The sequence below is a fragment of the Neoarius graeffei genome, chromosome 11 (genome assembly GCF_027579695.1).
Source record: "Neoarius graeffei isolate fNeoGra1 chromosome 11, fNeoGra1.pri, whole genome shotgun sequence".
NCBI lineage: Eukaryota > Metazoa > Chordata > Actinopteri > Siluriformes > Ariidae > Neoarius > Neoarius graeffei.
In genome coordinates, this window is record NC_083579.1 from 80,573,157 (window position 1) to 80,588,853 (window position 15,697).

Sequence of the window (15,697 nt, forward strand, 5' to 3'; positions counted from 1 at the left end):
ATGAAGGGAACATAAAAGAAAGTATTCCAATGTTTTAGAAAGCTATCTGAAGAATGCTTGAAGAATCCTTAACTTGATTTGGAAACACATTAACTTGGACTAAATGAGAATGCACTTTTTTTTTTTAATGGGTTTGTCCTCAGTAATGCACACCCAACACTCCGCCTCTGCTGAGTATCACCTGCACCTCATTATCACCACTATCAGGACCTGTGTAAACACCCCAGACTCCCCGACACACGCTCTGAAGCCTTGTGCCTCCCATGTGCTCGTGCTGTACATCTTGTTTAACTCTGCGTATGTGTTACTAGTTAATATCTTTTTAAGTTTAACCATTCTAGGTTTTCTGAGTCAGAGATTTAACCTTCACCCTTTTTATCATTGTGTACCCTGTGTGTAGACATACCCAAGCTTAAGTAGTCCGAAATCCTATTTCACTAGTCACAGCTTATATTGTCACGCTTACTAATTCTGTTCTCGGTTAGAGCGAGGAAATATAATGAAATAATATCGTGTATACAGAATTACACTCTTGTAACTACTGTAGTTCCTCAGTCACACCTCACTTTCTGTCATTTGATCCCTGTTTTCTGCACATCAGTTTTACACAAGGAATTGGCACATTTGTGTGAAATATATCTGTGATATTGTAACATAAGAGAATCTGAAATAGTTGTACAGTTTAGATGTTGTTCTACAGCAGTATGGATGATGAAGTAATCAAAAAATTATCAGATTTTAGACCACCATCTGAAATTTGGTACAAGATTTTAAACATAATGTGATGAATGTCAGATGATGAAAGTCACAATTATATCATAACGTGTGTGTGTGTGTGTGTGTGTGTGTAATATAAATATAATCATACACAGTGCTTATAAGGCATAGTATAGTTATAAATGTATATTATTTTTTTATTATCTGGACACGAGTCATATTTTTCATACAAACTACATCCAGGACACTGAGTAAGATATTTTCCAATATCATCACTTGTGAGGAAATCAATTAACTGTTTTGATAAATTTGGGGACTTTTTGTTTGTGAATGTGTCAATGTATATATATATATATAAAAAAAAGAAAATCACGTTTGCTTGAAAATATTAAGTTTATCTTCTCATGTTGAAAAACTCACATTTTTCATACAAAATGCATTACAGATCTGAGCGACATATTTAAATTATATTGGCTGGTGTTGAGTGGAATATCAGATATATTCCATTCAGCAAGCATGATACTGAACAAGTTGAAGACGAGTAGCTGAATGGAATATGTGATAGACCACGACAAAAGCCAGCCAATATTATTATTATTATTATTATTATTATTATACTACATACACACTCTCTCTTCATATCATCATTCTCAAAGGCCAATGCGAACTTACCCGCGACTCAGTGCTGTGAAAAGCAAGACCACAAAGCAAGAACTAAGAATATGAATGCAGATCAGAAGCTCATGTATATTTTGTACAGTGGAGAGAAAATATTGAAATGAGGTTCGATTCCTGGCCACAATATGTTGATTGCTTTGTATGATACCTTGTCAGTGTTGTCACTTCTTGTAAGCAGCTTGGACATTATCATTTTATATCATTCTCTCTCTCTCTCTCTCTCTCTCTCTCTCTCTCTCTCTCTCTCTCTCTCTCTCTCACACTCACACAGTGTCATCCATTGTGTCCTTTTCCATGCCATTTGCTGTGTCATTCTTGCTGTCATTTTAATGACACTATACCTGTTGTCTCATCATGCTGTTCTTCCTGTCGTGTTGAAATTGACAAGCCTGTATAAACGTCTTGGCTTGACTGGTCGCAGAACGGCTTCACAGGGACAGATGCTTATTGATTTCCCTGTAAACTGGTTTGAGTGTTCTCAAAAGTCGAGTTAAGTCATGTGTTGGTGTTGTTCGGAGATGTTTTCATGGATGAAGGAAATAAGCGCACAGCTTTTAATTTGTTCAGAGTACTTATTTACTCGTGCTTTATATACAGTGTGTGTGTATATGTATATACCATCCATCAACAAAGCAGACGAGAGGATAAATGACACAAATAAAGAACAGGATTAATGTAACAGGCAGATGAAAGGACATCAAGGCAACAGTATGACAAAGCCAGACACACAGTCCTGTGCAAAAGTCTTGGGCCCCCTATATTTTTTTTTCATACAAACTTTGTGAGCGCGGCAGTCCAGTTACCTTCTAGCTGGTGTAGTGTTAGCGAAGGCCAATGCTAGCACAGTCAAGCAGAATATTATTATTTTTTCCCTGTGTAATTTACAGTCCTGCGATGACCTGGCGACTTGTCCAGGGTGAACCCCGCCTCTCGCCCGTAGTCAGCTGGGATCGGCTCCAGCTTGCCTGCGACCCTGTAGAACAGGATAAAGCGGCTACAGATAATGGATGGATGGATGTGTAATTTACTAAATTACTTTTAAAATCAACATCGACAGCTACATACAACAGAGCAACCTGGAAGCCAAAATTCTCTCATAAGCTTCCGTATTTAATGAAGAAAACCTGGCGGCCATATTTGTTTACAAACTGTCACAGTCACTCGCTAGCGTGGAAGTTTTGCGTCTCCAACGTGTCTCTGTTCCAGTTTTTCAATGTCCATTGGTATGTTTTTCTCTTGTAAATATGCATGAAGAATATCTAATGAAGTTTTGGGAGCCTTTCAGGTGTTCAACGCGTCTTTAGTTTCAGTTTTCAGTTTATTTATTTAGTGCTTAAACCTAGCAGTGGATTCGCCTCGTCTTCTCTCTTTCCCAGCTGACAAAGAAACGACTGTGCGCATGCGCAGCAGAAAAGTTTTGTCATTAGATCTTCACACGAACTCCGATGTGCGACGTGTTGTCTTGACAACATGCAATATTATAACACTATTGCACGCTCAGTTTCCATTGGGGAGCGTGGCGTAATACACAGAGGATAAGCGATATGATAATATTGCATACTATCAATAAACCCACTAGAAGGGAATAGAACACGTTTTTATTCCATGGAAAAAGTGTCCTGTATGTATAATAATTCCTAAGATTTCACTCCGATGATGTCACTCCCAGTGTTTTCCCGCTGACTAGAGGTGCGTTGTCAAAATGGTGAACTGGTTCAGATTTAAAATTCTTTTGATTAACTTGCGCATATTTTTTTTTGTGGATGTGTCCAAATAAGATAAGGAACATTACATGGTGGCACAAAGATAAGAAGTTTATCTTCTCGTGTTGAAAATATTTTCACTCATTCACTTCGCTCACTCATGAAATATACATTCGCCACTCGGAGATAAACTTCATATCTTTGCACAAGTGTGTAATTTCATATATAGTTAGCAGAGTAAGAGTTTTTAATATATATTGCAGTTATATAGTTTTTATTTACTATAATAGCCTATATAATGAGCTTTTTATATTATATAGGGATCATATTACAGGTGTCATAAGGCATAGTATAGTTATAGTATACTTATAGATATGATTATATTACATCATGTAGAGCTTTTATATAAATAAATAGTTTAGCTATAGAGTTTGTAAATGTATAGTTTGGTTATCATGGTGTGTTTTATATACTATAGTAGAGTTACTATCTGTTTTTAAATAATAGTGTAATATAGTGATCGTAGTTTAATATAATATAATGTAGTAGAGTTGTATAGTGAGTTTTTAATGTTGTTCCAGTCCATGTTGGATAGAGTCACCGATTTAATCGAAGAATTAATTTGTCTCTTGCACAGGAGCGTTTCGAGTCACTGTTTCGGATCTATGATGATCAAACATCCTTCCAGATGTTTAAGAGTTTCCGGAGAGTGCGGATCAGCTTCAGTACGCCAGAGGCCGCTGCACGCGCTCGCATCGAGCTCCACGAGTCTGAGTTCAACGGCGCCAAACTCAAACTTTATTTCGCACAGGTTCTTATTATTTTAATTAAATATTGTATACTTCTATTTGCATTTTATATTTAATAATGAATTAATATTAAAGTTCAGGAGTACATGTGCATTAAAGCTTACAAGCAATTAAAAGACAGAACAATAAAGAACAGTAAACACGTTTTCCTGTCATTACTCAGGTGCAGAACTCAGGTGAGGATGTGGATAAGGCGTATCTGGCCCCGCCCCAACCTGTGAAGCAGTTCCTCATCTCTCCACCCTCTTCCCCACCTGTGGGGTGGAGCCAAAGTGAAGACGCCACCCCTGTCATCAACTATGACCTTCTGTGTGCCGTGGCCAAACTGGGCCCAGGTACACACACACACACACACACACACACACACCAGCAGTCAGATCTATATAGGCTGCTCATTGTGTGTCGAGTCGTTAGGTCATTTGTTGACGTGTATGAATGTGAGAATTTTGTCAGGATGAGAGAGTTAAAAGAAAATGTGAGAATGTTTGTGTGTGTGTGTGTGTGTGTGTGTGTGTGTGTGTGAGAGAGAGAGAGGTAAAGTGGGGTGTCGGAGAGCAGATGTACTGTATTGAGTTGGTGTACATTTTGTGTGAAAACAGAAGAATTGGAGAGCATTTTTGCGAATGAGTGGCAAAGTTAGAATAATAATCTAAACACAACCAGTATGGGGCGGCACGGTGGTGTAGTGGTTAGCGCCGTCGCCTCACAGCAAGAAGGTCCTGGGTTCGGGCCCCGTGGCCGGCGAGGGCCTTTCTGTGTGGAGTTTGCATGTTCTCCCCGTGTCCGCGTGGGTTTCCTCCGGGTGCTCCGGTTTCCCCCACAGTCCAAAGACATGCAGGTTAGGTTAACTGGTGACTCTAAATTGAGCGTAGGTGTGAATGTGAGTGTGAATGGTTGTCTGTGTCTATGTGTCAGCCCTGTGATGACCTGGCGACTTGTCCAGGGTGAACCCCGCCTTTCGTCCGTAGTCAGCTGGGATAGGCTCCAGCCCGCCTGCGACCCTGTAGAACAGGATAAAGCGGCTAGAGATAATGAGATGAGATGAGATGAGACAACCAGTATGACTTGTAGTGCATGCAGCGCCCTCTGGTGGACAAAGGTGAACGTGCAGGATGTGTGTGTTTGTGCACAGTTCTCATCAGCATTCAGTTTGCCTGCCTGGTCTCTGTGGCAACCTTTATCTAGTAGATCATTGTCTGTGTGTCTGTATTTTTCCCCACAGGGCCTACGCCTTTAATTTGGCAATAATACAATACAAGAAACCTCATAATATCTGATTTTAGATTTCCTGTTATTCATAGGGGAATGGAACAGAGGTTTTATGGCAGTCGCTTCATGCCCTACCGTGCTTTACTTCAGTCCAGCTACGACTGATTATCGTCCTTTCCTGAGCTTTTGCTATGGAATGAATGTAATTAATAATTTTTCTCATAAGTATCTGGTAGCCAAGGATAAAACTGCTAACAAAAAGTGTTTTTCATGAAAGGATTAGTGGTTTAATATTAAATTTCAGACAGGTTTTATCCTGTTATGATGTACCTTCCTTACAGCCTGAAGAGCACAGTCATCAGAAAGCTTTCCATCAGTCAAAACCAAACAGAAGGGTGTGGTGCACTGACTCATCACGCGGTGAGAGCAGAGTCGGTGTGTATTACTGCACCTCACCTCTCCTGTTACCCTCAATATTAACTATAGACTTCAGGTCGAATAATCTGACCTCTGGTGATCCATTCCTCTGTAGTCATTATAAACTCCTTTACTGGCACATACCTGTTAACAACACCACCCCAACACTATCCTGACCCGAAAAACAAATTAGTGTGATGTTAAACTTGTGATTTGAAACAAGTACAGAAACCTTTAGTGCCTGTTGTAAGGTCAGTGGGGTCGTGTCCCTCTCAGAGCCCAAAATATCAACCATAGGGAGCTGACTTCACGCTGTTCCTAAACACTGAAGTTGTTGTTAAGGTGCGGTTTGTTTCAGGTTGATTTCAATAACTCAAAATAACATGCATAAAAATATCAGAAAAACTTTTTGGTCACATTTATGGGAGTTAAAGGTCGTGGGAATAGGAATTTAGTGTCGGCGTCTTTAACAAGTCACGTCTGTATGTCTGAATGTTGTACATGACACCCTGTCTCTCTGGAACGCTGTCTTTTGTTTCTTTCTTTGTTTTTCTTTCTTTGTATGTGTCTATCTCCTTTTGTTCTCTCTTTTCCCTCTCTGCCTGTCTCTCTCTTTTTCTCTGCATCTGTCCCTGCCTGTCTGTCTGTCTGTCTCTCCCAATCTGTGCCTCTCTCTCTCTCTCTCTCTCTCTCTCTCTCTCTCTCTCTCTGTGTCCCTCTCTCACTCACTCTCTCTCTCTCTGTCCAGGTGAGAAATACGAGCTGCACGCAGGTACAGATTCGACTCCCAGCGTGGTTGTGCACGTGTGTGAGAGTGAGACGGAGGAAGAAGACGAGGCCCGACCCAAGATGAAAATCGTCCAGACACGACGTCCCGACAGCCCTCCGAAAGTCTACAACTAAACCCACCTCTCTGCACGCGTCCTCTGTCTAAATCTGTCTCTCTCTCTCTCTCATATGGAGGCAAAGGCACCCTTCATTTCAGCTCTAATTTAAAAAAAGAAAAAACTTATAAAATTGAAAAGAAATTTAGAGGGGAGAGCGATTCTCGCTCACGATGGGAAAGGACGGACCGAGTTAGTCTTGACTGGAAGAACTGACACACAGACACGTCACCGTCTCACAGAAAAGCAAAGGTAGCATGGAATGGGGGGGTAGGGGGTAAGAAACCTCCTGCAATCAGAGCACTTTCCATCCACTCATTCACACACTCCCGTAGACTCGCACTCGTGTAGCGTTAGAGGATCAGTAGAAATCTAAATGTATCTAAATGTAGTCGTAGATGCTGAAGTAGTGGTTTCATATCAGACTTTTTCTTTTGAGCATTCAGTAACTGATCATAAGGAAGAGGAGGAAGGGAAGCAGTGTTTTCTTTTTTGCAGATTTTGACTCCTGTCACATATCTGGTGATGTGCTGGGTTTGTATAGTCCACGTGATCCGGGTGTGTGTGTGTGTGTGTGTTAGTGATGCATTAAGATGCAGAGAGAAAGCGAGACGTTAATGGTACACACACCTCCTGCAGTTGCTGGCTTCTGGAAGGGTTGGTTGGAATATTATTATTATTATTTTTTTTTTTTACTTATAAACTTGGAAATGTTTGTTTACCAAACGATATGTGTGTTGTTGTGATTTAATATTGTTCTTTCCATGTATTTGATACCACAAGCATTCTTTGCATGTTAACTGCTGTAGCTGAACACGGAGTGTTTTATACTGAACGACAGAAATCAAACAATCCTGAAGTTAGCCTTCAGTGCTAATCCTGCGGCTGCTCGGGGGTCTCGAAGGCTGTAAAGGCATTACCATCGGAGCGATTGTCTGTATATCTGTGTATATAGAGCTTTTTCTCTCTTTTTTCTTTTCCTTTTTTTTGTAGAGCTAGCAGCTTCCTGAAAATAAAAAGAGGAGGAAATCTTTTGTGCAATTTTTTTTCCAGTTCTTTGAGTCCTTTCTTAGCACTGTGCTTTCAGTCTGTTTCTGCTCAGCTTGCTTGATGTTTTATGAAATCAGAGATTTCAACCTGTTTGGGGGTATTGTCATTTACAAGAACAAAAAGCAAAAAAGCATAAACACTCAACTGATGAATAGGCGTCACATAAAATGCCCTTTAACTTGTAAAATAATTAGGATTTTGTGACGTAAAAAGAGAGTCGTATGGCGGGAAAGCAGCGTAAAATTAGTTTGGTGTAGGAAATGTGGTTTTACCTTGCAGGTGCGTTATAGGACACATTGGCTTGTGTAAATCCTGTAAGACGGTCCTATGAAGGGTTAATTTTGCTCACTGTATCCTCTGTTTGTTCTCTTGAAGCAAACTCTTCAGCCAGCTGCACCAGCACAATGTTCTTTCAGAAGCTAGTTTAGATGTAAATGGACGCCATGTTTAAAAAAAAAAAAAAGCCTTAACCAATGGAAGGTTGTTAAAAAAGCCTGTTCAAACTGGACAATGCAAAAGAACACTTACACCTAAACCTCCACTTTGTTTTCTTTGCAACTTTAGTAGGATAATTTCTTCATATACAGTACTAATCAAAAGTTTGTACACCCCTACTCTACTCATTCATAGGTTTTTCTATACTTTGATTATTTTCTACATTGTAGAACAAAACTGAAGACAGCACTATGGAATAACATCTGGAACATGTATGGAATTATGTGGTAAACAAAAAAGCGTTAAAAATGTTTAGTATTTTAGATTCTTCAGCTTATCCAGCGTTCCCTTGATGACGCTTTGTACACTATTGGCATTCTCTTAACCAGCTTCATGAGGGAGTCACCTGGAACGCTTTTCAATTAACAGCTGTGTCTCATCAAAAGTTAATTAGTGGATGAGTTTCTTGCCGGCTTAATTATTGTTTGAGATCAAATAATCAAATAGCCCTATTCCATCCACACTTGTAGTAATCCATACAGTGTTATGTCAAGAACTGAACAACTCAGTGAAGAGAAACAGCATCCATCATTACCGTTCTTTAAGACTGGAAGTGACTTTTAATTAATAAAAATAAAGAAAAAAACCATTGAATTAAATAGAAGGTGTGTCCAAACTTTTGACTGATGCTGTATATGATCACTGCTCATGGACAGCTCACAGAAAAATATTTTTAAAGTAGTAAATATACTCTTTACTTTGTTGTTTGTTGTGCAAAATATCCTCAGACTATAATAATATACAGTAATATAAGGCGATATACACCACAAAGCGGTTTTAAAAGATAACCATTAAACTAATATTATACTGTCTGAAAAGCACACTGATGTGTGGATTAGTGGAATAGGTGTTAGTTATTTTTCCATTGATGATTTGTTAGTAAAACGCTGTTAAATTTGTGACTTTAGAGCCCAAGCAGTACAAGAGATGGATAAAATGAGTCATGGTTTTTATTTTAAGGCACAATCCAGTTGATTTTGGTCATTGATCGAGGTGATGTATGACTAGCTTGAAGTCATTACTACGGTAGTTACAGCAGACCTTACAGTAGGTGTCTGATGCAGCTGAAATTCTACACCCTGCTAGTTTCTACTCAGTGTATGGTTTTGGACTGACTTGTAGTCAAGCTTGCGTTCTGCTGGTGCAACAGTTGAGAATTGAGCCCATGAATAATAATAATGTATTATTATTATTATTATTATTATTTCAGTTTATTATTATTATTATTATTATTATTGATCTGTCATTATTTGCATGACTCTGTAAACATGAGCTGACAAAATGACAACCATAATGTCACAGTGAATGTAAATCAACCACAAAGCAAGAACTAAGAATATGAATGCAGATCAGAAGCTCATGTATATTTTGTACAGTGGAGAGAAAATATTGAAATGAGGTTCGATTCCTGGCCACAATATGTTGATTGCTTTGTATGATACCTTGTCAGTGTTGTCACTTCTTGTAAGCAGCTTGGACATTATCATTTTATATCATTCTCTCTCTCTCTCTCTCTCTCTCTCTCTCTCTCTCTCTCTCTCACAGTGTCATCCATTGTGTCCTTTTCCATGCCATTTGCTGTGTCATTCTTGCTGTCATTTTAATGACACTATACCTGTTGTCTCATCATGCTGTTCTTCCTGTCGTGTTGAAATTGACAAGCCTGTATAAACGTCTTGGCTTGACTGGTCGCAGAACGGCTTCACAGGGACAGATGCTTATTGATTTCCCTGTAAACTGGTTTGAGTGTTCTCAAAAGTCGAGTTAAGTCATGTGTTGGTGTTGTTCGGAGATGTTTTCATGGATGAAGGAAATAAGCGCACAGCTTTTAATTTGTTCAGAGTACTTATTTACTCGTGCTTTATATACAGTGTGTGTGTATATGTATATACCATCCATCAACAAAGCAGACGAGAGGATAAATGACACAAATAAAGAACAGGATTAATGTAACAGGCAGATGAAAGGACATCAAGGCAACAGTATGACAAAGCCAGACACACTCTAAAAAATAAAGGTGCTTCAGTGGTTCTTCAAATCTCTGGATGGTTCCATAGAGAGTCAAAACTCTGTGATGAACCATTACATTATGCGAAAGGTTCTTCACATTGGAAATGGTTCTTCAGAGCCTGGCATTCTCTTACCATTTGCTGGTCAGTGCACATAGGCTATGTTTACACAAATCTGTCTTCACTGCTCAAACAAATGGTTTAAATGGTTCTTTAAAGAACTGTTGCATGAACGGTTCTTTGAAGCCCTGAAAAAGGTTCTTCTATGGCATCGCCCTGAAGAACCGGTACTGGCACCATTATTTTTTAGAGTGCACACAGTCCTGTGCAAAAGTCTTGGGCCCCCTATATTTTTTTTCATACAAACTTTGTTATAGATTTCTGTTTTATGACTTTACATTATCGAGTCAGTACAAAAACATTTTAGAGTCCAAACGTTCGTTTTCCAGCACAAAATTAAATGTTACAGAAAACAAATGTTTGTATCTGAGCAGCATATTCCATAAGAGAGCACTTTTCAGATGAAAAAAGAAAGCATAATGAAGGCTGCTGGGTTTTGGTGTAAAATGAAGAAGTGAGTGTGACAGTCAAAGTGTCCAGAAGAACTGTGGCTGGTTCTGTAAGATGCTCAAGAAAACCTACAGATCATTTCCACATAAAACTGACCTCACTGGACCTGAGACGGATTTATTTTAAAGCAAATATTGACTTTGTTTCATTTATTATGGCTTACTGATTACTGTTTATAGTATTTTTTTAACGTTAACATTTCATGTCATTATTTTTAAGTCATTTGTGGTCGACAGCATTTCTTTTCATGTGCCTCAGACTTTTGCACTGAACTGTACATCCAGGACAAATCAGTAGCCTGAGAGTCCAAGCAGGTTTACTGTGAGGACGATAGTTGTCTCCTCCAGAATATTTTTAACCCAGTTACTGTTAAAACTAAAGTATGTGAGTGATTGACTGACTGGGTGAGCACACTGGAGCTTCTCCTTGCTAATAAGTGTATAATTTGTCCACCCCTGCACATCAGTATTGTATAATGCATTCAACATGTTCTTGGTAGTAATGGGACCTCGGACTTTTCTGAGAGAGGAAGGTGCTAATGTGATCACAAAGCCTTTCGGTAACGATGAGTCGAACAAAAGTTGTCCTGTGTGTGAAAGACAACCTTAAAATGAATAAATCACTCAAGATTACACATTAAGCACATGATCTGTTCGAAGCTGAGCGAGGATTTCAACATAACCACATGCTAGTTCAAATGTGTTCCTCTGTAAAAAAAGAAAAAAAGATGCTTTTAGCATGTGAAAGAAACTTTTATCCAATACAAGAAATCAAGCAAAATCTCATCCCATGCACGTAAACAGATAAACTGTGATTTGTCACCCGCATCAGACGTCTGTGCTTTGGCTGATCGCTTCATGTTGTCGTTTTCCTCGGTGTCAAACCAATGAAGCCGAGCCTTTTCTGAGAAGCCAAAAAAAAAGTGCATGTATAAGTGAATCGGCTACCTCTGAGGGCTCGTGTCATGAAAGCACTTTATTACTGCTGAAGTTGTATCTTTGAGCTGTACATCATTTTCATTTTGTTTGTTCAGTTGATTTCACAGAGCCTCGTCACCAGCACAAGACTGATTTGAGTGTACTGTTCACTCAGTGCTGCTGTTTTACCTGCTTGTTTTGTCTCGGCAGCATGAGGCCTCTGTGTACAGAGAGAAACAATGTGGTGTTGTTAAAACATCTGGGCGAGTGTGTGTGTGTGTGTGTGTGTGTGTGTAGGCTGTTTGATGTTGCGAGTGTACATGTACACCTTAAAAAGAGACCGAGAGAACCATAACAACAGAGCATCTGGCTTTTCCCGCAGGTCACAATGCTGATGACAATGATGCTTTGTTGTTTTTCTGTTTGTTTTGTTTTTTACTTCTTGTGTGGCTTCACATTTCTGTATTAAAAAAAAAAATGCGACATGTCAGACTTTGTAATGTGATGAACTCTGCATTTTAGTTATTTTATTTTCTGGAATTGCACAAAATGTCAATTCTGTCACTGTTGAAATATTAATATTGTCTTGTACCGTAGTTAGTAGGTAAAGAAAAAGTAGCATTGAAGCAATAATTTCCCTGTTGTTTATCTGCGTCTCTTCTCCTATAGGTGTTTCTTTGATGAATTGTATCCCTAACTGTCTAATTGCTTATGTTTGTGTAGGTATTATTGTCAGTTGTTTCACACAAATATATCTATATATAAACAATAATTCCTAAAACATTTTGTTTTGTTCTCCTTTTGTGTCTTTAAATTTAATATTGTCCCTGAGCCTGTTGAGAGGAAAAAAACTATAAATATATAGAGCGGCGACTACAATTATCGACACTTTAACGATCTTTTGGTTGTTGCAAAAGTAGAAAAGACTTTCAGTACGTAAATTGTGCATGTTTAATTACTCAAACTTCCACTGGAAAAAAAAAGTTGATTCCCAATTACTTAGCGTATCAGATCACGTGACACCGTTCCACAATTATCGACACCTTTGTCCACAGTTATCGACACCGTTCCACAATTATCGACATCCAGATGATTATTTATTAAAAAAATAATCAGTATGTGGTATTAAATTAACAAAACATAGTTTTTATTTAAAATTTGTTTTACATAGGCTTATATTTAGTACAAAATATCTTTTATATAAATATATGGATGTCGGTGTTTTACGTAAATGAGGAAGTAATTCTAATGTTTGTAAACAAATGAACCGATAATGTTTAACCTGCATCAGAAAATCTTTTTGTTCCACTTTCTAAGTATTTACGTAGATCACATTTTGTTCATAATTTGTTGTTGTTTGTATTAATTTCTAGTTTTGTAGTTTTCCAATAAATGTCAACAGGGAATCGACCTTGTAACCACATGGAAATCCAGTAGTACTTCATCTACAACGTACTTCAACAATGTTACACAAAGATCGATCCATAACAGTTATAAATGTCCCTTAATTCCACAGGGTGTCGATAATGGTGGACACCAGTGAAAGCGACCACTATTATCGACACCTCACGTGATTTCTCAAATGCGCGTTTAGATACAAAATGGTGACTGTCAAATGAAAGAAACAAATGAAAAAGAAACAAAGTAGGTTTTGACGAGGAGATCATGAAATATCAGTGAATTTGATCAGTAAAAACATGTCCATGATCTTTCCACCATGCTCACCTGCGATGATAATGTCCGGGTTTTCCAAAAAATTGCTGATCGTGCTGAAAAAAATTCCATCTCAGGTAACAAGCTGCGTTATCAAACGACAAGATCAAAGAGCGTGTGTGTGTGTGTGTGTGTGTGTGTGTGTCTTCCGGATGATTAATTAACCAATAATAACTGTTGGAACTGAAACTCACCTTTGTAAAGTTGTTTTTTTATTGGTAAATCTGAAAAGGTGTCGATAATTAAGAACTGTTGATAACTGTAGCCGCTGCTCTAGTACCAGTCAAAAGTTTGGACACCCCCACTCATTCATAGGTTTTTCTGTATTTTGACTATTTTCTACATATACTGAAGATACCAAAATTATAAAATAACATCTGGAATATGCATGGAATTATGTAGTTAACAAAAACAATATTTCATATTTTAGATTCTTCAGCGTATCCAGCGTTTCCCTTGATGACACTTTCCACACTATTGGCATTATCTTAACCAGCTTCATGAAGGAGTCACCTGGAATTCTTTTCAATTAACAGGTGTATCTCGTTTAAAAGTTAATTAGTAAACGTGTTTCTTGCCTTCTTAATGCGTTTGTGATCAAACAGTAAATAGTAAATAATAAAAGTAATATAATATAAGTAAATATCCCTATTCCACAACTGTAGTAATCTGTATTATGTCAAGAACCGAATAACTAAGTAAAGAGAAATGACATCCATCATTACTTTAAGACATGAAGTGTCTCTTAATTAATAAAAATAAAGAAAACCATTAAATTAGAAGGTGTGTCCAGACTTTTGACTGGTACTGTATATTAAAATGATATACCACAGCGCTGTAGAATTCTCTATTCTGATTGGTCAGAAGACGTAGATTTAATTTTCTGCAGTTCTCTAATCAGCTGATCCCTCAACAGCAGCACAGTGCATCAAATCATGCAGATACAAATCAAGATTAATGAAGTTAATGTTCACTTCAAACATCAGAACAGGAAACATTGTGATCTCACAGTGTGACTTTCTCTCACTGTGGTATGGGTGTTGGTTTGATCCAGATGGACTGGTTTGAGTATTTCAGAAGCTGCTGATCTCCTGGGGTTTTCACACACAACAGTCTCTAGAGTTTACACAGAATGGTGCAGAAAACAAAAAACACTGAGTGAGTGAGCGACAGTTCTGTGGGTGGAAACAAACGCCGTGTTGATAAGAGAGGGTCAGAGGGAAATGGACAGATTTGAGGCGGTTCGAGCTTTTTTGCCAGGAAGGATATAGTAACTCATATAATCACTCTTTACAACCGTGGTGAGCAGAAAAGCATCTCAGCATGCAACAGCAGAAGAACACATTGGGTTCCACTCCTGCAGCCAAGAACAGGGATCTTACAATCAAGAACCAGTTCCTATTAAAGTGGCCAGTGAGAGTGTATTAATGTGCTGTTTGAATACGTTATTCTTTCTGGAGTAATAACATACACAGGGAATTGTATGGCAGATGTTTCACATAATCATTGATTTAACAATTGCTGAAGGAGTCTCCAGTGTCAGCGCACTGTAAGTTTGCCACCACGGGATAGTCATCAGGACAGAGCAGTTTGATTTCAATGCAGCATGTTAAGGTACATAAAATTTTTAATGTAAGTATAAACGAATAATTTATTAATATGTTTTAATTAATGCAAAATTTAATCATTGGCAAATTGCTATAGGGTATGACAACTAAAACACTTCATGACATGCTGTTCTAGAAAAATAATCAACTTCAAGACTGGTAACAGTAACTCTGCTTCCAACCCTGCTGTTGATCACTTTTCTATAACAGCACATGACCGAAACCATGCTGGTAAGTAGTTTGGCTATGCGAACCTGCATGTGTGTGTGTGTGTGTGCATGTGTGTATGTGTAGTGCCCTATGATGGACTGGTATAACCTCTAGTGCAGGGGTCACCAAACTTTTTTCTCTGGGGGTCACATTGTCGTTCCTGACTGTGATGGGGGGCCGGGGTCGGGTCAGCTATATAACATAGAATTGTATGACCCAGACAAATACTGTATGACCACCAGCAGGCCTCATTGTGTAGTAGAGATTACTAGCCTGGCACAGGCATCCCCACTACTGTATCCCCACTACTGTATCCCCACTACTGTATCCCCACTACTGTATCCACACTACTGTATCCCCACTACTATATCCACACTACTGTATCCCCACTACTGTATCCCCACTACTATGTCCACACTACTGTATCCCCACTACTGTATCCCCACTACTGTATCCACACTACTGTATCCCCACTACTGTATCCCCACTACTATATCCCCACCAGAGATATGGAAAGATGGAGGCCCAGCGTTGCACAGCAAACTCCTCGAACTCCTTGTCTGCTGTTGGGAGCAAGGACAATTGCCAAGTGACCTCCGAGATGCAGTCATCGTCACCTTGTACAAAAACAAGGGGGAGAAGTCAGACTGCTCCAACTACCGGGGAATCACTCTGCTGTCCATCGCCGGCAAAATCCTTGCCCGAGTGC

General features: G+C 38.8%; 1 protein-coding gene across 3 annotated transcripts in view; it reads left to right on the forward strand.

The window, feature by feature from the left end:
- Positions 1-11,965, forward strand: part of rcan3 (regulator of calcineurin 3) — a 72,183-nt gene extending 60,218 nt beyond the window's left edge. For all 3 annotated transcript variants that reach the window (XM_060934778.1, XM_060934777.1, XM_060934779.1), the window contains 3 exons: positions 3,736-3,909; positions 4,071-4,242; positions 6,282-11,965. In XM_060934778.1, the coding sequence (XP_060790761.1) occupies positions 3,736-3,909; positions 4,071-4,242; positions 6,282-6,436 (501 nt within the window). In that variant the 3' untranslated portion in view covers positions 6,437-11,965. The remainder of the gene's footprint in view (positions 1-3,735; positions 3,910-4,070; positions 4,243-6,281) is intronic.
- Positions 11,966-15,697: the final 3,732 nt, after the last annotated feature.